Consider the following 16,448-nt stretch of genomic DNA (forward strand, 5'->3'; position numbering starts at 1 on the left):
CACCCTGGATCCAGAACCTATCTCCCGCACCCCGCCCCATGTCAGCGCGAAATTGGCTAACGGACAGCTTGGCGCACATGTTCGATTATGGCCGAATCGAGCGACCAAGCAGAACCACCGGCACATGACCTGGGCTCAGTGGTGCCCAGACCTGGCTGGGTTGTACCCAAAGGTACTTGTTTGTGTTTTAAACGCAGCCTTGGTACAATACCAGACCAATTATTGAGTTTATAATGCGGCAAAGGTGGATTTGAAATGGATAGTTATAGATCTTCTATCTACTATCTACAGTGATGTTAATATTAACAAACAGGTGATATTATTATTAATATATGTATTTTCTACATTATCGTACTTATTTGTACCTGTGCCATCACAGGTACGGCTCCTCTCTCCATCGACTGCAGACGTACCGCTTATGTGCATGACTGGGTGTCCGGAGTGGTGGATTTGGATGTGGATGAGTGGCAGGAGGGCGCAGGCGCAGCTCAGCTCAGCCCAGCCAAGTTGGTCCCAGCTCCTGGCGGCGGCCCATCGCATTCCGTGGCCAGTCGCAGCGCGAGACGGTTAGCCAGTTCGGACCGATTAATTCCCAATACCCGCTCTTGGCAAAACTAAGAACTACAAATTAGAAGTAAAGCAGGAAGGAAATATCCTTCGTGTCCCCTACACAAATACAGGTCAATTTTTTTCCCGTGTTTCTTGCTCATTTGCCGCAAGGTGTGAGTTGTGTGTGTTGGCTTGGCTTACGTGATTGAAATCGAGACAGCCAGGACATCATGATTGTCAACATGCCCGTCAATGGAACGGGCAGTGCATCCAGCCCCACAACGAATCCCAACAGCAACAGCAACAACAACAACAACAATAGCAGTACAAACAATCAAAATGATAGCAATAGTAATCTGCCCGGCGATTACAACTTCCTGAAGCGCAAGTTCGACGATCAGGAGGAGCTGGCTTTGGGCCACGACTACGAGCCCATCGAGGCGAATCCCTGGAAGAAGCGACACTTGGACTACGATGCCGGGGATCTGCACTTCCACCTGCAGCTGGAACAGCCGCCCAGTAATCCGCCAGCCAATGCTGCACCCGCCCAATCCACGACGTCCTTCATCAACGATCTCTTTGCCTATGATAGCAGTCTTCTGGTGCCCGCCGCCGCCTATTCGCACTGTCCGCCATCGAGTGCGCCTTTGGAGGACAATGGTGGTTGGACCGGTGGCGAGCTTCTGGAGCTGGATCATCGCTATAACTCTGGCTTGCAGGCGGAGCTGACCCAACTGAATGCCACGCTGCCGCCGCCACCGCCAACATCATCATCATCATCATCATCAGCATCAGCACACAATGCATCGAACCATACGCAGCAGTCCACACAGCAGAATGCCAGCCCAGGACAGAATCCTCACCAGAATCAACATTTTCTGGTGCCGCAGAAGCAGCGGACACTGTCGGCGGGCCGACGCACCTCATCCGGCTCGGGCAGTGGGGCGAATGAAGCCACCGAGGCGGACTTCGAGGATAAGAATCTCTCATGGCTGCTCAACTTTAAGTTCGACGAGTTTCCGCACCTATCGCCGCACAATCAGGTACACGGCCAGGCGGTCAATCTGCCGGAGGGCAGTGCTCCCCCACATCCGCCACCGACGGCAGTGGCGGTCAGCACATCGCCCTGCAGTTCCACCTCGCCCTCATCTGCCTCCGCCGCATCCGCATCTGCATCCGCCACGAGCACAAATCAATCCCTCGGATCGGGTATGCTGGATCAACGGGCCAGATCGCCCAAGAGCTGCTCCAGTGCAGCGATGACAGCGGGCGGAGGAGGATGCAGCGGTTCTACTGGCGCTTCAGCAGCTGGGGGCGTGGCCGGCGTGGGCTCCACCAAGACGGGGCGCAAGTTCGAGGAGCTGGTGATGGAGGTCACCTCGGAGCTGGACGGTAACGACATGATCGTTGCCGAGCACGTTGTCGTCGAGGATACATCGTCCAAGACGTAAGTGTTGCAGAACTAAGACTAAATAAACTTAATGTGACAGTGTCAACTGTTAAATATTTTATTTTATACTTCTGTTGAAAGATCTATTTTCGTTCCCGCAGCTCTAATAACAATTTATATTGAGTTCACAATTCACAGGTGAATTGGAAATGTACCGATTCTGGGGAAAGTTATGTGTGTATTTGATCAGTTAAATAAGTTTTCTTCGATTTGATAACCATTCTATTTGGATAATATAAAACATTTATTGTTTCGTTAATAGTTGGCATCATTAGGTTCTTGTTTTGTATAAGTCTGTCCGTTCTAGCATAATTCTTCAAGTATATTTATTAAATTCAGCTATAAGTTCAAGTCATTTCATTGCCTTTCTAAATTAACCAGCCAAGGATCTTAATACATTTTGATACATAACTAAATGCAATCTGAGGGTATTTTTTTAAAGATATTTTTGAGATATTTCTAAGACATTTGCAAGATATTTATTTAACACACTTTGAATCTTTTTCTCCGATTTGTGCGTTCACCATTTGCTTTTGACGCCGTCCTCCAATCGATGCCGCCGACGAATTTCCCCAACCATGTAACCACCCAATCGCCGAACCGCCGCACCACCGAACCACCACCCACCAACGTGGCTGAAATCCAAAACCAACCACCACCGCAAAACAAGCAGGCCAAAGAAACCACCGTTCACCTACACGGAGCTCATCGAATACGCCCTCGAGGATAAGGGTGAGCTGACTGTGTCGGGCATATACCAATGGATATCGTAAGTACTGTCCCCCATCGAACCCCCCACTAAACCACCCACTGAACCACCCACCACCCACCACCCACCGCCCATCCATTTGGATGGACGCCATTTTGTTGAGTGTTTTCCCCCTACTATTGTAGAGGGTGGGGGGCAAAAAACGCCAGCCGGATGCAATTAAACAAATCTGAAGCATTTGTTCTTGGCCTTTCCCGTTGGCCATTTGATTTCCACGCTCGTCAGGTATTTGTGTTGCGATTTCGCTCCTTGGTTGTTAACCAAAGTGCACAAAGTGCAACAACACAACAGCAAAACAAACAAAAGCGGCAACAATGAAAGTGCCAAAAGTTAGTAGCTCAAACAAATTTATGGGCTGGAAAATTGCATTTACCCTGCCTTCACATACGGTGAAGAACAAAAATGTTGTTAACCAAACTATTTGCGGATTGTTCCGTTCAACAAGTTGTTTACGCCAAACTGGTACTCACTATTTATCAGCTAATACTGTTGGCGAACCATTAATTTCGGCTTTTACCTACTTATGTGTCTGTAAGGATTGCTTAGTGGTAACGCCTAATATATCAAAATGAATGGAATATTAAAAACTCACAGTTTTGTAAATATAATTTGACAGGGCTTACAGTTTCCTGTAAGTATACTACTTTACTTTTAAGTATTGAAAACTAACTAGATATTACCTAGTTCTCGCAGTCCACCCAGTTTTTCATTCCAATCTATTCGATCCACAATCCATTCTGGCCACGTTTAGTTGGAAAATATCAATACGACGCGAATCGTAGACGAAGAACACAAAAAGTTTTAACACATTTTTCAAGGTTCATTAATTTGGCATTTCGCCCCCACTATTCCCCACCTGTTTTTTCTTCTTTTTTTTTGTTTTTCTACCTTTTGTTGTGTTCGAAGCCCCGGGAATCAGTGTAAATATTTGAAGCCGCAGCCGCGAATGTTGCGTGTAAATATCCTATATAAATTTACATATAAAACCACCCCGTTTGGGTGGGGGAAGGGGGAGGCAAATAATTTATGACATTTGCCCATCACCTGCGCACCTCAGCTCCCCTGCATTTAATGTAGTAATGAATCGACAGTCCAAGAAGTTTCGGCTCAGTTCAAATGGGCGTGCAGTTTGGGGGAAACTTTTCATTAACCATTCACAAATTTACCTTGCGGCCCCCAGTTGGTTGTGGGCTGGCAAACAGGGGGTTTTTGGCTATTGGGTTTTGGGTTTTGGGTTTTCGCAGGGTGGAGTATGGGTTATTTCTCCTTTTTTTATTCCAGGGCCGTGTCCTCGCGCAGTCAAGGCAAAAATGGCGCCTGCGCAGGGGCTTTCAGCCAACAAAGCCACGTTTTCCAATGGCAATTTACGGAACTTTGCTGGCCCACGCGACCCGAATACCCTCATTCCAATCTCCTTAATCGTTTCGCCCTGGCAATTGCCCATGAAATTTCCACTGCTCACAATAATTATTAATTGCGGGGGTTGGAGGCGCAAGTCGGGGTCCTTCCGGCTTTTCTACACCTTTTACATGCATCATTGCATCCCGGGGATCAGGTGTTTGACGTACCCATGCCCATGTCCATGCTCATGCTCATGCCCAAAATGCTAGAGAGCAATTACCTGGTCCGGGGTCCGGGGTTCGGGGTTCGGGGTCCGGCGTTCGGCGTTCGGGGTTAAGGGGTTAAGTGGGTTAAGCGGGGGTTGGTACGCCGCCGCCCCTTCTTCCGGTCAATTTCGAATGCATATTGAGTGTTTATGGGATGCGGATCATGCTTGATCGGCCAGGACATGTGGCAGGATCCCCCGCTCCCTGCAGCAACCGCAACTAGGATAACTATCACAATTTATGCACGAGTATGTGCAACCCTTGCCAAGGATGACCGGCTGACACGTAGAATGTATTTCCTAATCCCTAATACATATGGTTTTTTCATAATAAGAAAATGTCAAGGCTGGCTTCGATTTCGTTGTGAAAAGTCAAGAGATTTTCGTTTTCGAGACGGACGACGACCTTCTCCCACAACGGAATACCTCCACCAGCCCACATGTTTCTTGGCTTACCCAACTGCCACAAAAGATCGAGTCCGATGTTCTTGGGATAACTTTGGCTTTCGGTTTAGCAGTTTTCTTTTCGAGGGGCGTGGCTGGCCACAGTTACGCCCAGCGAGAGGGAAAAATAGAACGGAACAGAAAAAACAAAATTTGGCAATTGCCATTAAAAAGTTTTTCATTTTGCATAGCCGAAATGAGGCAACTTCTACTTTCGACTCTCCTCCTGGCCATAAATCCAGGCAATTTCTTTTATTGGCCGGGCAGAGCCAACGAGCCGCAACAATTTATGAACTGACTAGCGCAGTGCAATAAATATAGTGTGGGCCCCACAGCCATTCTCAGATATATACTATAAATTCTCATATAAATTGTGTATATATATATGTACATATAAATACGGATCCGGGGCCAGAAGTAGTTGCCCAGTCTGGTAGCCTGGTCCTTGCTGCCATGTAAAAAAAGAAGAAAATGAGTGTTCGAGGTGGCTTGCGTGCCAGGCACTTCCAGGCACGGCCCGGCCCATTTGGGCCTTTGGGCCTCCAGCTCTTTAAGCCTCCGGAGCCTCCAGCCCCGGGCAACCAACTAGTCCGAGCGACCATCGCAGCCTATCAGACCTCATCACGGCCCGGAATGGCTGCCTTCGAGGCGAACCGATTGGATTGGAATGGGGGCTGCTATTGGATAGTCAATTACATAGCAGTTCTCATCGGGGCTGGACAGCTACTGGTAGATACCAAAAACTGCATTCAAATCTGCCTGCCATTCGTACAAAAGCATGGCAAAGGCATATTCGTGGCTTTAATTTAATCAGTAATCAAGTAATCAAGTAGCAACGTAGGCATTTTTCTGGCCTTTCAGCTACACTAAAAAATAGCATACGCTTTAATTTACCATTAATTTTGAGCAGATTTGTATGCTAGATAATATAGTTATTATCATGCTAGAATGGACTAAAAATGGGTAAAAATTGGGGCGGGCATTCCGTGTATTTCGACAATTTCCATCATTTATACTTTGTGCAGTCGCCCGAATTCAAATCCGAGGCAAAGTCAGTCATTCAAATTCATTGACAACGATGACGACGCTGATAGCGGGTATTTGATTTTACCAAAAGTAACAAAGCCACTCAGGAACTCCAACCACCCCCACCAACTGAAAGGTGGGCGCCTTCTATGCCCCCCATCCCCCCGTAAAACATACCCTTCGAGTGGAGAACTACGTGCTTGAAGCCACGTTGACAATTCGACAAGTGCGACAGACAAAACATGATATACACACTTGTAGTTTTATATAATTTACCTGTTCCCTCAGATATGTGTATGTACGAGTATCGATTTGCTGGGTGCATGATTAAGACCAGACAGTCATGCAGCGCCCATAAACATAAACTATCCCATCCGGACTATCAATGCTGACTTAATATTTTGCAATTGGCAAGTGCATGTGGTAAAAAGGATATGTCTTAGGCCTTCTTTGGCTGGTTAAATGCTTGTATATGGCCAAAGAGATCTCGAAACTAAAGATATGATGCATTTTTGGATCTCAGCTGTAAGGGTTTTACACTTTGATGGGATTCAAAAGTCTTCATGACATAGATCCAGAAGCATACCCAACTTGTATTTAGAAAACCAACTCGCTCCAGAGGGCCAACCAGCCAGTCACTCGCAAATGGAGTTGATTTCATTCAGTGGGATATTAGATCCCAACTCCGGCGAAGTCAATTTCAAGTGCCATATCATGGGTTGATGCGTCATGACGGGCTGCGTGCCAAATCCCGGCAATAGTTCGTATATGTACATGTATCCCGGTTTCAAATGGCTGGAGGGGATACACACATGCCCCACACATCGCAGTTATCAGGACATTGCCGAGGGGTCATTAAGGAGTTCGCTTTCGGGGGATGGGGGAAATGCCGTGGATTTTCATATTTCAGTTCATTTCTCCATTTATGAGTCGTCATTTCTCTCCCGAAAGTGGGAAATCCGAAAAGGAAAATACGGAAAAGCGAAAGAAAGGTGGGTGCTTTGGGGCCATCAAAAGCAAGCTCCACGTTTTCTGGCTTGCGTGCTCAAATTTTTTTTTGTTTTTGGATTGCTTTCGAGCTGAAATGTGGGCGTAGAAAATGGTGGAGAGAACAGCCCGGGGGCAGTGGCAGTTAACCAATGACATAGCCTGACCCATTCGGGGGTTGTTTTTCCTCCCCGGCGCGTGCCGCCCACCCACTCCAATCCTCTGTGTGTCGTAATTTGAAATACTTTCCATTTTGTTGTCCGCCAAAGGCCCCCAACCGAGCGCAAGGCCCACAGCCCACAGCCCAAAACACAGCGAAGAATCCTGGCACGCGATGTCCTTTCCGGTCGTCGTTGTTTCCTCTTTACATCTGAAAAGTGGGAGTGGGTGGTGGATAGTGGTAGCGGGCTGATTGCGGGCTCTTCCACCTGCTAGACATGGGGCATACTTCATTCTTCATTTTTTTTTTACCACCCGAAATCGCTTGTTCGTGACTGACTAGCAAGTAAAAACGAGCTAGAGCACCCAGGGAAAAGGGAAAGAAACGACGCATAATTTGTGCCAGCGTCCCTGTCCATGTCCTTTTTTCGTTTTCCGTGTCCATGTCCATGTCCATGTCCGTGTCCGTGTCCGTATACCCCAGTCAGGCATTTAACGGACTAGTATGGGTCTGCCGCAGTGCTGTTCAATGACGTGTTTTCGTGAAAATTGCCTCGTTTCCGCTCCGGATTGGCTGCTCGAAATGGGGGCTGAAACTTTCATTGCAATTGGTCAACTGGCCAGTGGTGAGTGTCCACGTGGAAGAGCCAATCCTAAAAGAGCTCAAAATTATGATGTGATGGGAAAACGACATGAAGATGGCGGTTCACAATAGCTATACTAACTTATTTCCATATTATCTGAACATTTTAGCGATCGTTTCCCCTACTACAAATCCAATGATGACCGCTGGAAGAACTCCGTTCGACATAATCTATCGATTAACCCACATTTTCGGAAGGGAGTTAAGGCGCCCCAAGGAGCCGGTCACCTGTGGGCCATTTCCAGCGGAGATTCCGCAGAGAATGTTCTCGCCTGGGAACATGTAAGTGAAGATCCTAAGCGCCCTCATACAACGCCTTTTAATACCATTGAATTTGCAGAAGAAGCAGCGGCTGGATTTGTTCTTCAAAATGGAGTCGATCAATCGGGAGCGCATACAGCTGCATCAGCAACAGCAGCAACTGCAGCAGCATCAGCAGCAGCACCAGCAGCAGCACTCGCCGCAGCAGCAGCAGCAACAGCAACAGCATCCGGCGGCACAACAGCAACATGTGGCACAGGCCAGTAGTTGCATGTACGATGAGGCGGCAGTGGCAGCGGCTACGCTCACCCAGGAAATGATGCAAACGTCCAGTGGCAGCAGCACTGAGGTCAACCAGCAGCAGCAACAGCAGCAGCACCACCACCACAGCCACCAGAATCACCACAATCACAATCATCACCACCAAAGACTGCTGCCCTTCAACGATCTGCTGAGCGATGATGAGCTGCGAAAGACGGCGGGTCAAATACTGAATGGAATCCATCGCGAGGTGGAGGTGCAGTCGGTCAACTCCATCATCAGCACCTACCACGATGTCCTGTTGGATAATGGTGAGTGATAATCTAAAAGGCTTGATCAACTAACTCTCTTCTTTCCATTTTATTCAAAGACTATTTGAATCCCATACACAAGGACGTGGTGGTAACGGAAAGTGTCCTACGGCAGCAACATGGCAGCAACTTGGGCGGCGGCAGTAACAACCAAATGGGCGGCAATAGCCACATGGGGAGCGGCAACTCGCAGTACTACATCACCGAAATTGATCCCATGGAGCTCGGCATTCACATGTCGCACCAGGTGGAACCCTCCGAGGAGGAGGTGCTCTTCAGCGACGAGTTCAACTTGAACTACTTTGGCTATAATCCCGGTAGCGACATCGTCGCTTGACCGCGCAGACAACAGACTCCAGTTTCAGCTCCTCCAGCTCCCGCTCAGCCAAGCAATTGAATTATGAATATATGCATACTTCTATATGTATATATTGCTCGATCCTGCTCCATGCCATGACAACAATCGTAATTGTAGCCGATCTACTCATAAGCCAACTCTAAACAAATACTAGTCACACTTGAACAACACTTACATGTAACCACCTAAATCAAAACCTACTTACCGTTTACCATTTAGACCCTATGTATAGTCTAGTCTTCAGTGTACCAATAACACCCCAATTACCCCTTATTTTTTTGTCTATACTTTAGTTGAATACTTAGGCCATAAGTAGCTTTCTAGCTCTAAGTACTTATTCGTATAACTGCTCATGTATCTATCTGCAGAGATTACATACTTAGCTCCTGCTCCTCTTCGAATTTAGTTAAGTGTTTTTACATGTAGCCGAATATCCGTAAATAATACCAGGCAGAATGATCTCCTCTCCACATACATATATGTTAACAAAAATTGGAGCAATAGAGCAGAAGAAGTAGTACTAATCCTATGAGGTGGGGAAAGTGTTTATGGTTTCCCTTACCGAAGTCCGTAGAACTAATGGCACCTAACTGGTTTTATTCATTATGGCAAAATATACCTTTTTTTTATTAAAACCATTTGATGAACATTTATTTAGGAGCACAAATTAAATGGTTATTCACTGGCGCGCCGAAAAAGTGCTGGAGAATTTGACGTTTGCGGATGAAAGAATTATTCTTTGAACATTCACCATTAGCAGTAAAAAGTCTCCGGATGTGTTCGAGTATTGGCTAGGGAAAAGGCCTGATCTCTCCGCTGGTGGGTGACTTCACTAACTGCTCATCGCGTTTCTCCACCATCACGATTCTCCACCATCGCGTTTCTCCACTATCACGTTTCTCTACCATCGCGGATCTCCACTGCCTTTTCAATCAGTCGTTCTTTACTCTCGAAAGCGGACGGACGTGTCGGTTCGCTGTCGGTGTGTTTCGATTTATAGCGGCTGCTCTGACTTTGTTTGCGTTTGCCGTTAGTGTATTTGCATTTGCATTTGCGTTTGCGCAGTTGCCACACAGTTGTGTTTTTGTTGACGTGCGCGTGTGTCTTTGCCAGTTTGTTTGTCTTTGCGAGGCTAAACCATTAGTTGCTAGTTGCTGGATGGCTTTTGCCTGTTTTGTCAAAAAAACTAAACCGCGATTGCAAACCTGAATAATGAAGATGAAGATGAAAAACAAATAGTGGCCGAGTTGAGTTTGTTTTTGTGTTTGCTGAGTTTTTTGAGTTTTTGTTCAAGTGAAAGCGTGTGAAAAGTGGCCAACACTCGGGCAAAGCCCTCTCGCACTCTCTTTTGGCTCTCTTTTGGCTTTTGGCAAGGGTAATATACTCGTACACAATAAACTCAAGACCCGACATCCACCGATATCCAGCGATATCCCCATATCCTGCCTTGCGGCCAGCCGAAAACTTCCGGTCAACATGCAACCGCAATTGTTGCATCGCCGCAGCCTCCGCCCTTCATCGTCATCATCATATTAGCCACAGGTGTAGCCTGGTAAGTGAAACCTATACCTATACCTATACCTCCTATACGTATACCTAAACCAACTACCCATAACCATGCCGGGTTATGACATCGAGCTAATCTGATTAGGTTTTGGAGGGGGTAGTTGGTTGATGTGTGAGTTTCGAGATAATGTGCGCTGGGCATCCATCAATCATCCACTCAATCGCTGATCCGCTGATCCGCCTGGGAAGTGATTTTCTACGGTTTGCCAGGGAAAACAGAACCCCGAAGGGAAGAAAATGAAAATGACTTCTGGAGAGGCGTCATTTGATAGGTGATCAGGGTTTCCCGTCAAAGGTGAAACAAATTTTACTTGATTTTCCAAATTCCAATGAGAATTCGCTTTTCGAACACCGGAGACAATGGGGCTTTAAACTTTGAATACGGAACACAATCTTCGCATTAAACAAACTACATTAGTTGGGTTAAATTTCGAATTTGGAAGTGTGTTCAAGTATTGACACCGATACTAAAGATCTCTCATGAAAGCCTTCAGATGCACAAAAACCGAGAACAGATTCATGGCTTCTGAAGGTCTGTGCACACGGCGATTCTCTCCGCCAATTTTGCCGGGCTCTTTTTATTTTGGCCTGTTCTGGTTTCACATTTTTGGCAAACGCTTTTTACGACGTTTTGTTGCTCCGGCTTCTTTGGCTGTCATTTCATTCGGAGACAAGTAGTTGGGGCTTTCGGGGTCAGCCACTCTCGATGCGATGCGATAGTGTACGTGATGATCGCGTTTTTTGTTGCTGTCCATGTTTCCAGATTTACTGATTGATGGCAAATGTTTTGCTTCAGTTATTAATGTTTTGGAATGTTTGCTTGAAAACTTTCGCACTAAACGAGTGTTGCACTTGGCATTTTTCGCCCTGTCCCCAATTGCGTAAAATTTGCGTAGCTGCCGCCTGAGATATTTTCTGAAATTGTTCGATTTTCACCTGCCTCGGCAACGCCGTCAGGTGCGTAGCTCCGTTCAGGTAATCGATGCGTTCGTTCGAATTCGCAAAATGTTGTCCCGTTAAGTGTTGTCGCCGCCAAAAGATTGTTAATTGCCGCGATGGTCGCCAAACCCGTAGTTTTGTGGGCTTCGGGGGGCTAAGAGGCACAGTCTGCGAGCTGCCGTGTAATTAAAAACCATCGGCGATCATCGTAGGTTGCTTGCCAACTGCTCATGGCTGAAAAAAAACCAAAAAGAACAAAAATCGAGTAAAATCTATATAGTCGAGTGCTTTGACTGTGGTATATCCAAAACTAACTTTTCAAGCAACTTGGCGTCCCAATTTCTTTACATTAATTTGTAGCAATTTTATGACTGTGCTCAGCTTAATTATTAAACAGCCTTATCAGGTTTATAATCTTTCAACTGATTGAAAATTCATGCAAGTGTCTGTGGATTGGGCGAGTTACAAAAAAAATTCCTTGGGCTAAAGTTTGCCCTAAGTTATTTTGAATTGGAGCAACAAGTAAGGCGCACACAAACAATTTGTCAATTTAGCAATTGCTCAAAGCAAATTGCGTGAGACTCAAACGAGTTGAAGTTGTGACCGAAGCATAAAAATTTATGTATTCAAATAATTGCGAATTTTTAGGCATAATGCTCCAAGCTGAGAGAGCTCAAAAAAAAAGAAAACACTTTAGAAGGGACAGAAGCTTTGTGTGAAGCATTTGTCTTTACAAGAGAATGCAATGCTATGCATTCCTGCCCTATAAACGGTCTATAAAACACAAGCAAGCAAAGCGTTATAAAGTGCAACAAAACTCCCTACATTCTTCACCCTTTGGAAGTACACTGCAAAGTATATTCCACCTAAAAATATCTACTCAGAAACTACCAAAGCTTATATATATTCTTGTGGAGTTAGAAACTGTTTATGAAGTTTTGCTGCACTACAAGTTCAATTGAAATGCTAGAGCGATCGAATGCCAGGCCAGACAAAAATAAACCAAATCAGCACTTTTGGAGAACTCTTGGATGCTGAATTTCGTTTATTTCGGGGGGTTAGGAGGTGGTGGTGATGGAGGTGGAGGTCTAGGGGCACGGCACGTGCCTGGCCGGCTAAAAACGATCTGGATATCTGGGAGAAGGGATGCAACGTTGATGGTTCTGCCGGCCATTGTAATAAACAATAAACAGATCTTTGATTACTGCTGCACATGTGCAGGGCATAGCGATTTATAAGAGTGCAAGTATGGGAGGCTATGTGTGAATGTGTGTGTGTGTGGGAGGAAGGCTACACTCTTGTGTGTATCTATAGGATGTGCCGACACTCCGATCTGCTGGCATTACGCTAAGTGCGCACAGCATGTACTTAGGAACTTGCGAGCTGGCTGGCTCCTAGTGGCGTTCCTCATTCCTCCAATGACGAGAATCAGGTTCGGAGTTCGCAGAGTTCACTTGCTCGCCAGATTCGCTTAGTTTAAGATCTCTTTGGGTGGCATGGGAACTTGCGCGACTCCAACAGCGGCAGAACTCTATCCAATAACTAAGACGACATTGCTAGAGCCAAGTTACACATTATTGTTCATCAAAGTCGCCATATAATCGCAATTCATAACTAGGAGAGCTTCACGTCCGATAATTCGTATTTCTTAGATATATCTTTCAAGACACTACTTATGTATTTCATGGATGCAAAGAGTAGAAGGCAAAACGACAAAATTTTAATGAATTATCACAGTGACGGGCTGTGTGATGCGATGATGATGGTTATCGCGGAACGGGGCTGTCATTGAACCTGCTCCGTGGCTCCATTGTCTGCCATTCGGATCTCCCATGGAACTGCCATATTATGGTGCCGCACCGCGGTTTCTATCTATCCATCTGCGGATGGCGTTGCCATCGACCATTTGTCATCTAGTAGGCGTCGTATTCCGATTCGGAATCGGAATTAGAGTGAAGTGGCCTGGTGTCTTTCGAGCACGAGGGGAACGAAACCAACTCAAGACGCCTCGAGAATTCCCAACTCTTTCTCGACTCTGTTTTTGGAGGCTTCTCCGCACCCGGCTTGTAATTATGTTCGATCTGCGTTCAAAGTTGCGTGTTCTGCTTCTTTTGGGGGGCTTTGTCGCTGACGGCATCCAAATTTCAACAACATCTCAACTGAAGAGTGGACAGGAGTCGTTGGGTAGACCGGGGTCTTTTCCTTGCTGGTTTTCACATTTGGCTTTTCTGTTAATCGAGTTTAAATCGACGATTGAGTGATTGAGATAGCCGGTACTGGTTTTTAATTTCTCGCCATTGAGTCCTTTTGTAATGCGATCGCTGCACTTGTGCCCAGCGCCACTTGAGATGCATTTTCCGGAAAATGCGTTAGGCTCAAGTGGCTTGTAGTTGCAGTTTCCCATCGCAGCGCATATAAATTGCCTAATGTTTTCCCATTCGAAGCGCCTTGAGCTGTGTTTTCCATGTGGAAGCGATCATTAATCCTTATTATTATTCCGGGACTCTGTTGGCAGTATTTTTCGTCGTCAGATCGGTAAAACTCCTTTATGAGGACATGCGATTTCTACTTCTCACGCGACCGCTTTCACCCAAAAATCAAACCAGTGGGCCAACGTTAAGTGCGATCGGGTGGCCTAAACTTGTTCGGATCGATGGATGGGCGATGGACTTCTTACCAAAGCAACACGCAACTTGTAGCATTTTCGGTTGTTGTATATATATATATACTTTTTTTTTTTTTTACATGATCGAGGAAATCAACGACGCACTTGTATGCGTACGCAAAAGAAATCTCACATGCTGCATGACACGACGACTCTCCTCCGTCCGACAAACAGTTAGTGTGTGCGTCTGCTGGGCCTGGCCTGAAAAAAGAAACCCATTAAAAAATGTTAATTTCCATAAAATAAAACCGTCTACAGCGAGACGGAGAGCGAGAACGCCAGAGAACCGCACGTGGCCAAAAGTCACAATATACGTTTAAAAGACAACGTACAGTGTCTGTTTGTTTGAAAGTCGTTTTTTTTAGCTTTTTTATTTCGGATATACTGGGTTTATTATGCGTGGCATTTGCATAACACACCCACTATCCAAAAACATCGATCCATGTCTATCAATAGTTGTATTCTGTATCGCCGGATAGATCTTGTTAGGAGCACCCAGCTTCGATTTATGGCCGGTACCATAATTAACTGGTCGAAGGTGTTGCTAATGGCCAGTGCCAAACCGATTCGCTAATGAGTCCTACATCTGATAGGCCTCCACAATGGCCAATTTGCATACCTCCATGATGATCGTAATGATGATGAGCATGCAGATGGACCCGAGATCCCAGATCCAAGATCCAAGATCGGAGATCCGAGATCCGAGATGACCGCTGTCATAACTGACAGCTGCGGTTGTGCCACACACAAAGTTCCGATTCGCTACGTTTCCATTTGATTGGCTCCTCACGCCACAGTGGACACATACCATAGATGGAAATGCTGAAAGCCTAGGCCTGCAGCTGATCATTTCCATGGAGATGGAGGTGGAGATGGAGATGGATCTCGCGACTCTCGGCAACTCTTTGTCGGCATGAAAGTCAAATGCCCGGCTGCGACGCAGTTCAAATCGCAAAACTATAAATTATGCTGTCAGTCACAATCAGCCATTGTCTTGGCAGTTCTCGATTTCGCGGTCGCCAGCGGACAGTCCCTTTTCACCCAAGCCCGATCCTTGTCCAAGATCGAGCATTTATGTTGTAGCGCTTTCGCACTGAAATTTTCCGCACAAAGACGCCCATTTTCTGGGCAGTGGGCAGTCCAAAGGGTATGCGTGGGCATATGCGTTGACTTAGTCGTCTAAGCGCAATTGAAAAGTATTGATAATGATGTGGACAAGGTGCTTGTGCTCTCTTCAATGTTATTGAGCAGTTACAGCTGATAATTGTATGAAACTTCAGTATTGACCATAAGGTTGCACAGAACCACTTAGTTTTCATCCAGGCCGCAAGTCGATCAGTCAATTGGGAATGCCAAATTAATGTGTGCACCTGAGTTTGCAACTGGAATTCGCCGCAATTTGTTGGCAGCACTCCAAACTCGTGCCAGCTTCAATAGACATCGATTCAGTCCGCTGAAGCTTAGATTAAACTCGCCAAACTTCGCTGCATTTTGATACACAGGAAATAACACTATACGTTTTTCAATCTACACTGTTAATTAATTGGCAACAATTACAAATAAGTAAGAGTTTAGTTTTCGTTCTCAGTGCGGCAGGTGCATGGGCGTTGTGTGGGTGGTGTTCCAATAGATAAACGCGTTATCTCAAGGGTTACTATTGTGTGGGCGCAGTTCCGAAACGAAATGTTTGGCGGCTCAGTTGTCAAATTAAAACGTGGCGAAGGCAGCAACAAACACGTGGGCACATTTAGCTCCCACTTTTCTTTATTTTTTGTTGGTTTTTTTCTTTGTTAGTTAACAGCTGGTCGGTCAATTGAAGCACCAAGATATATGGCTTGCCATTAAAAAGCAATGCCTGAGCTTTGAGCTCCCTGCTCCGGCACGTTCAGCCATTTCATTCGCAGTGCAGTTGAGCAAAGTGAACTAAAGACGAGTGGAGTCGATACACAAAGGCAGGCGCAGAGAAGAAACTGCATTGATTTCTCAGGGTCGGAGACAAGCCACTGCTCGCCTGCTGTGGAAATTATGCCAACAGGTGCTCAACATTCTTGGCATGGTTTCTAGAGCAATTGCTCCCAATCATCAACGGAGCCAATGGAGGTAACTTGGAGGCAATGGAGCCGATGGAGGCAACATGGAGATGAGGCCCGGTCTCGGAACCATATGTCTTGCCAGCCAGGTGACTGTTCTCTACTTGATTGAGCTATTGTAATTGTCAGTCAAGCAGACTGAAGGTGGTTATGCCGGGGAAAAATCCGGGGGAAGCGCTGGGTCTAGTGGAACCACAAGAATCTGTGGCAGAAAGAAGAAAGTTCCCCCAATATCAAGCTTCGAATCCCGTCTCTCTGGTAGTCCACGAATTATACTCGTAGTGTTCCATTTTCGATGACTCTTCACATTTTGAGCAAATAATTAAAAAAAGGAATGGATAGAAACCATGATTCAAGTTTTAGT

At 46.1% G+C, this 16,448-nt stretch overlaps 2 protein-coding genes across 3 annotated transcripts in view; both read left to right on the top strand.

Moving 5' to 3' along the window:
• The first annotated feature begins 526 nt into the window (after positions 1–526).
• On the top strand, positions 527–9,429 carry LOC6550904 (hormone receptor 4). Of its 2 annotated transcripts, none has more exons than XM_026981808.1 (5): positions 527–1,996; positions 2,670–2,768; positions 7,744–7,915; positions 7,974–8,466; positions 8,526–9,429. In XM_026981808.1, the coding sequence occupies exons 1-5, from the start codon at positions 780–782 to the stop codon at positions 8,801–8,803; spliced, it is 2,259 nt and encodes a 752-aa protein (XP_026837609.1). In that variant the 5' UTR covers positions 527–779; the 3' UTR covers positions 8,804–9,429. The 2 variants fall into 2 exon arrangements, with proteins under 2 accessions (XP_026837609.1, XP_001976821.2); XM_001976785.3 differs by having other exon boundaries at positions 2,673–2,768.
• Positions 9,430–9,760: 331 nt separating this feature from the next.
• Positions 9,761–16,448, top strand: part of LOC6550909 — a 46,104-nt gene continuing 39,416 nt past the window's right edge. The window contains exon 1 of the mRNA XM_015155490.2: positions 9,761–10,376. The gene's annotated coding sequence lies outside the window, so the exon portion shown is untranslated. The remainder of the gene's footprint in view (positions 10,377–16,448) is intronic.

Source organism: Drosophila erecta, unplaced genomic scaffold (assembly GCF_003286155.1).
Source record: "Drosophila erecta strain 14021-0224.00,06,07 unplaced genomic scaffold, DereRS2 tig00000126-arrow-pilon, whole genome shotgun sequence".
Taxonomy (NCBI): Eukaryota; Metazoa; Arthropoda; class Insecta; order Diptera; family Drosophilidae; genus Drosophila; species Drosophila erecta.

What these genes read in the sequence shown, in the direction of transcription:
- LOC6550904 (XM_026981808.1), top strand. Translation starts at nt 780, where the DNA reads ATGATTGTCAACATGCCCGTCAATGGAACGGGCAGTGCATCCAGCCCC. An exon ending in GGCATATACCAATGGATATC is followed by an intron (nt 2,769 to 7,743) that starts GTAAGTACTGTC and finishes TGAACATTTTAG; the next exon opens with CGATCGTTTCCCCTACTACA. An exon ending in ATGTTCTCGCCTGGGAACAT is followed by an intron (nt 7,916 to 7,973) that starts GTAAGTGAAGAT and finishes TTGAATTTGCAG; the next exon opens with AAGAAGCAGCGGCTGGATTT.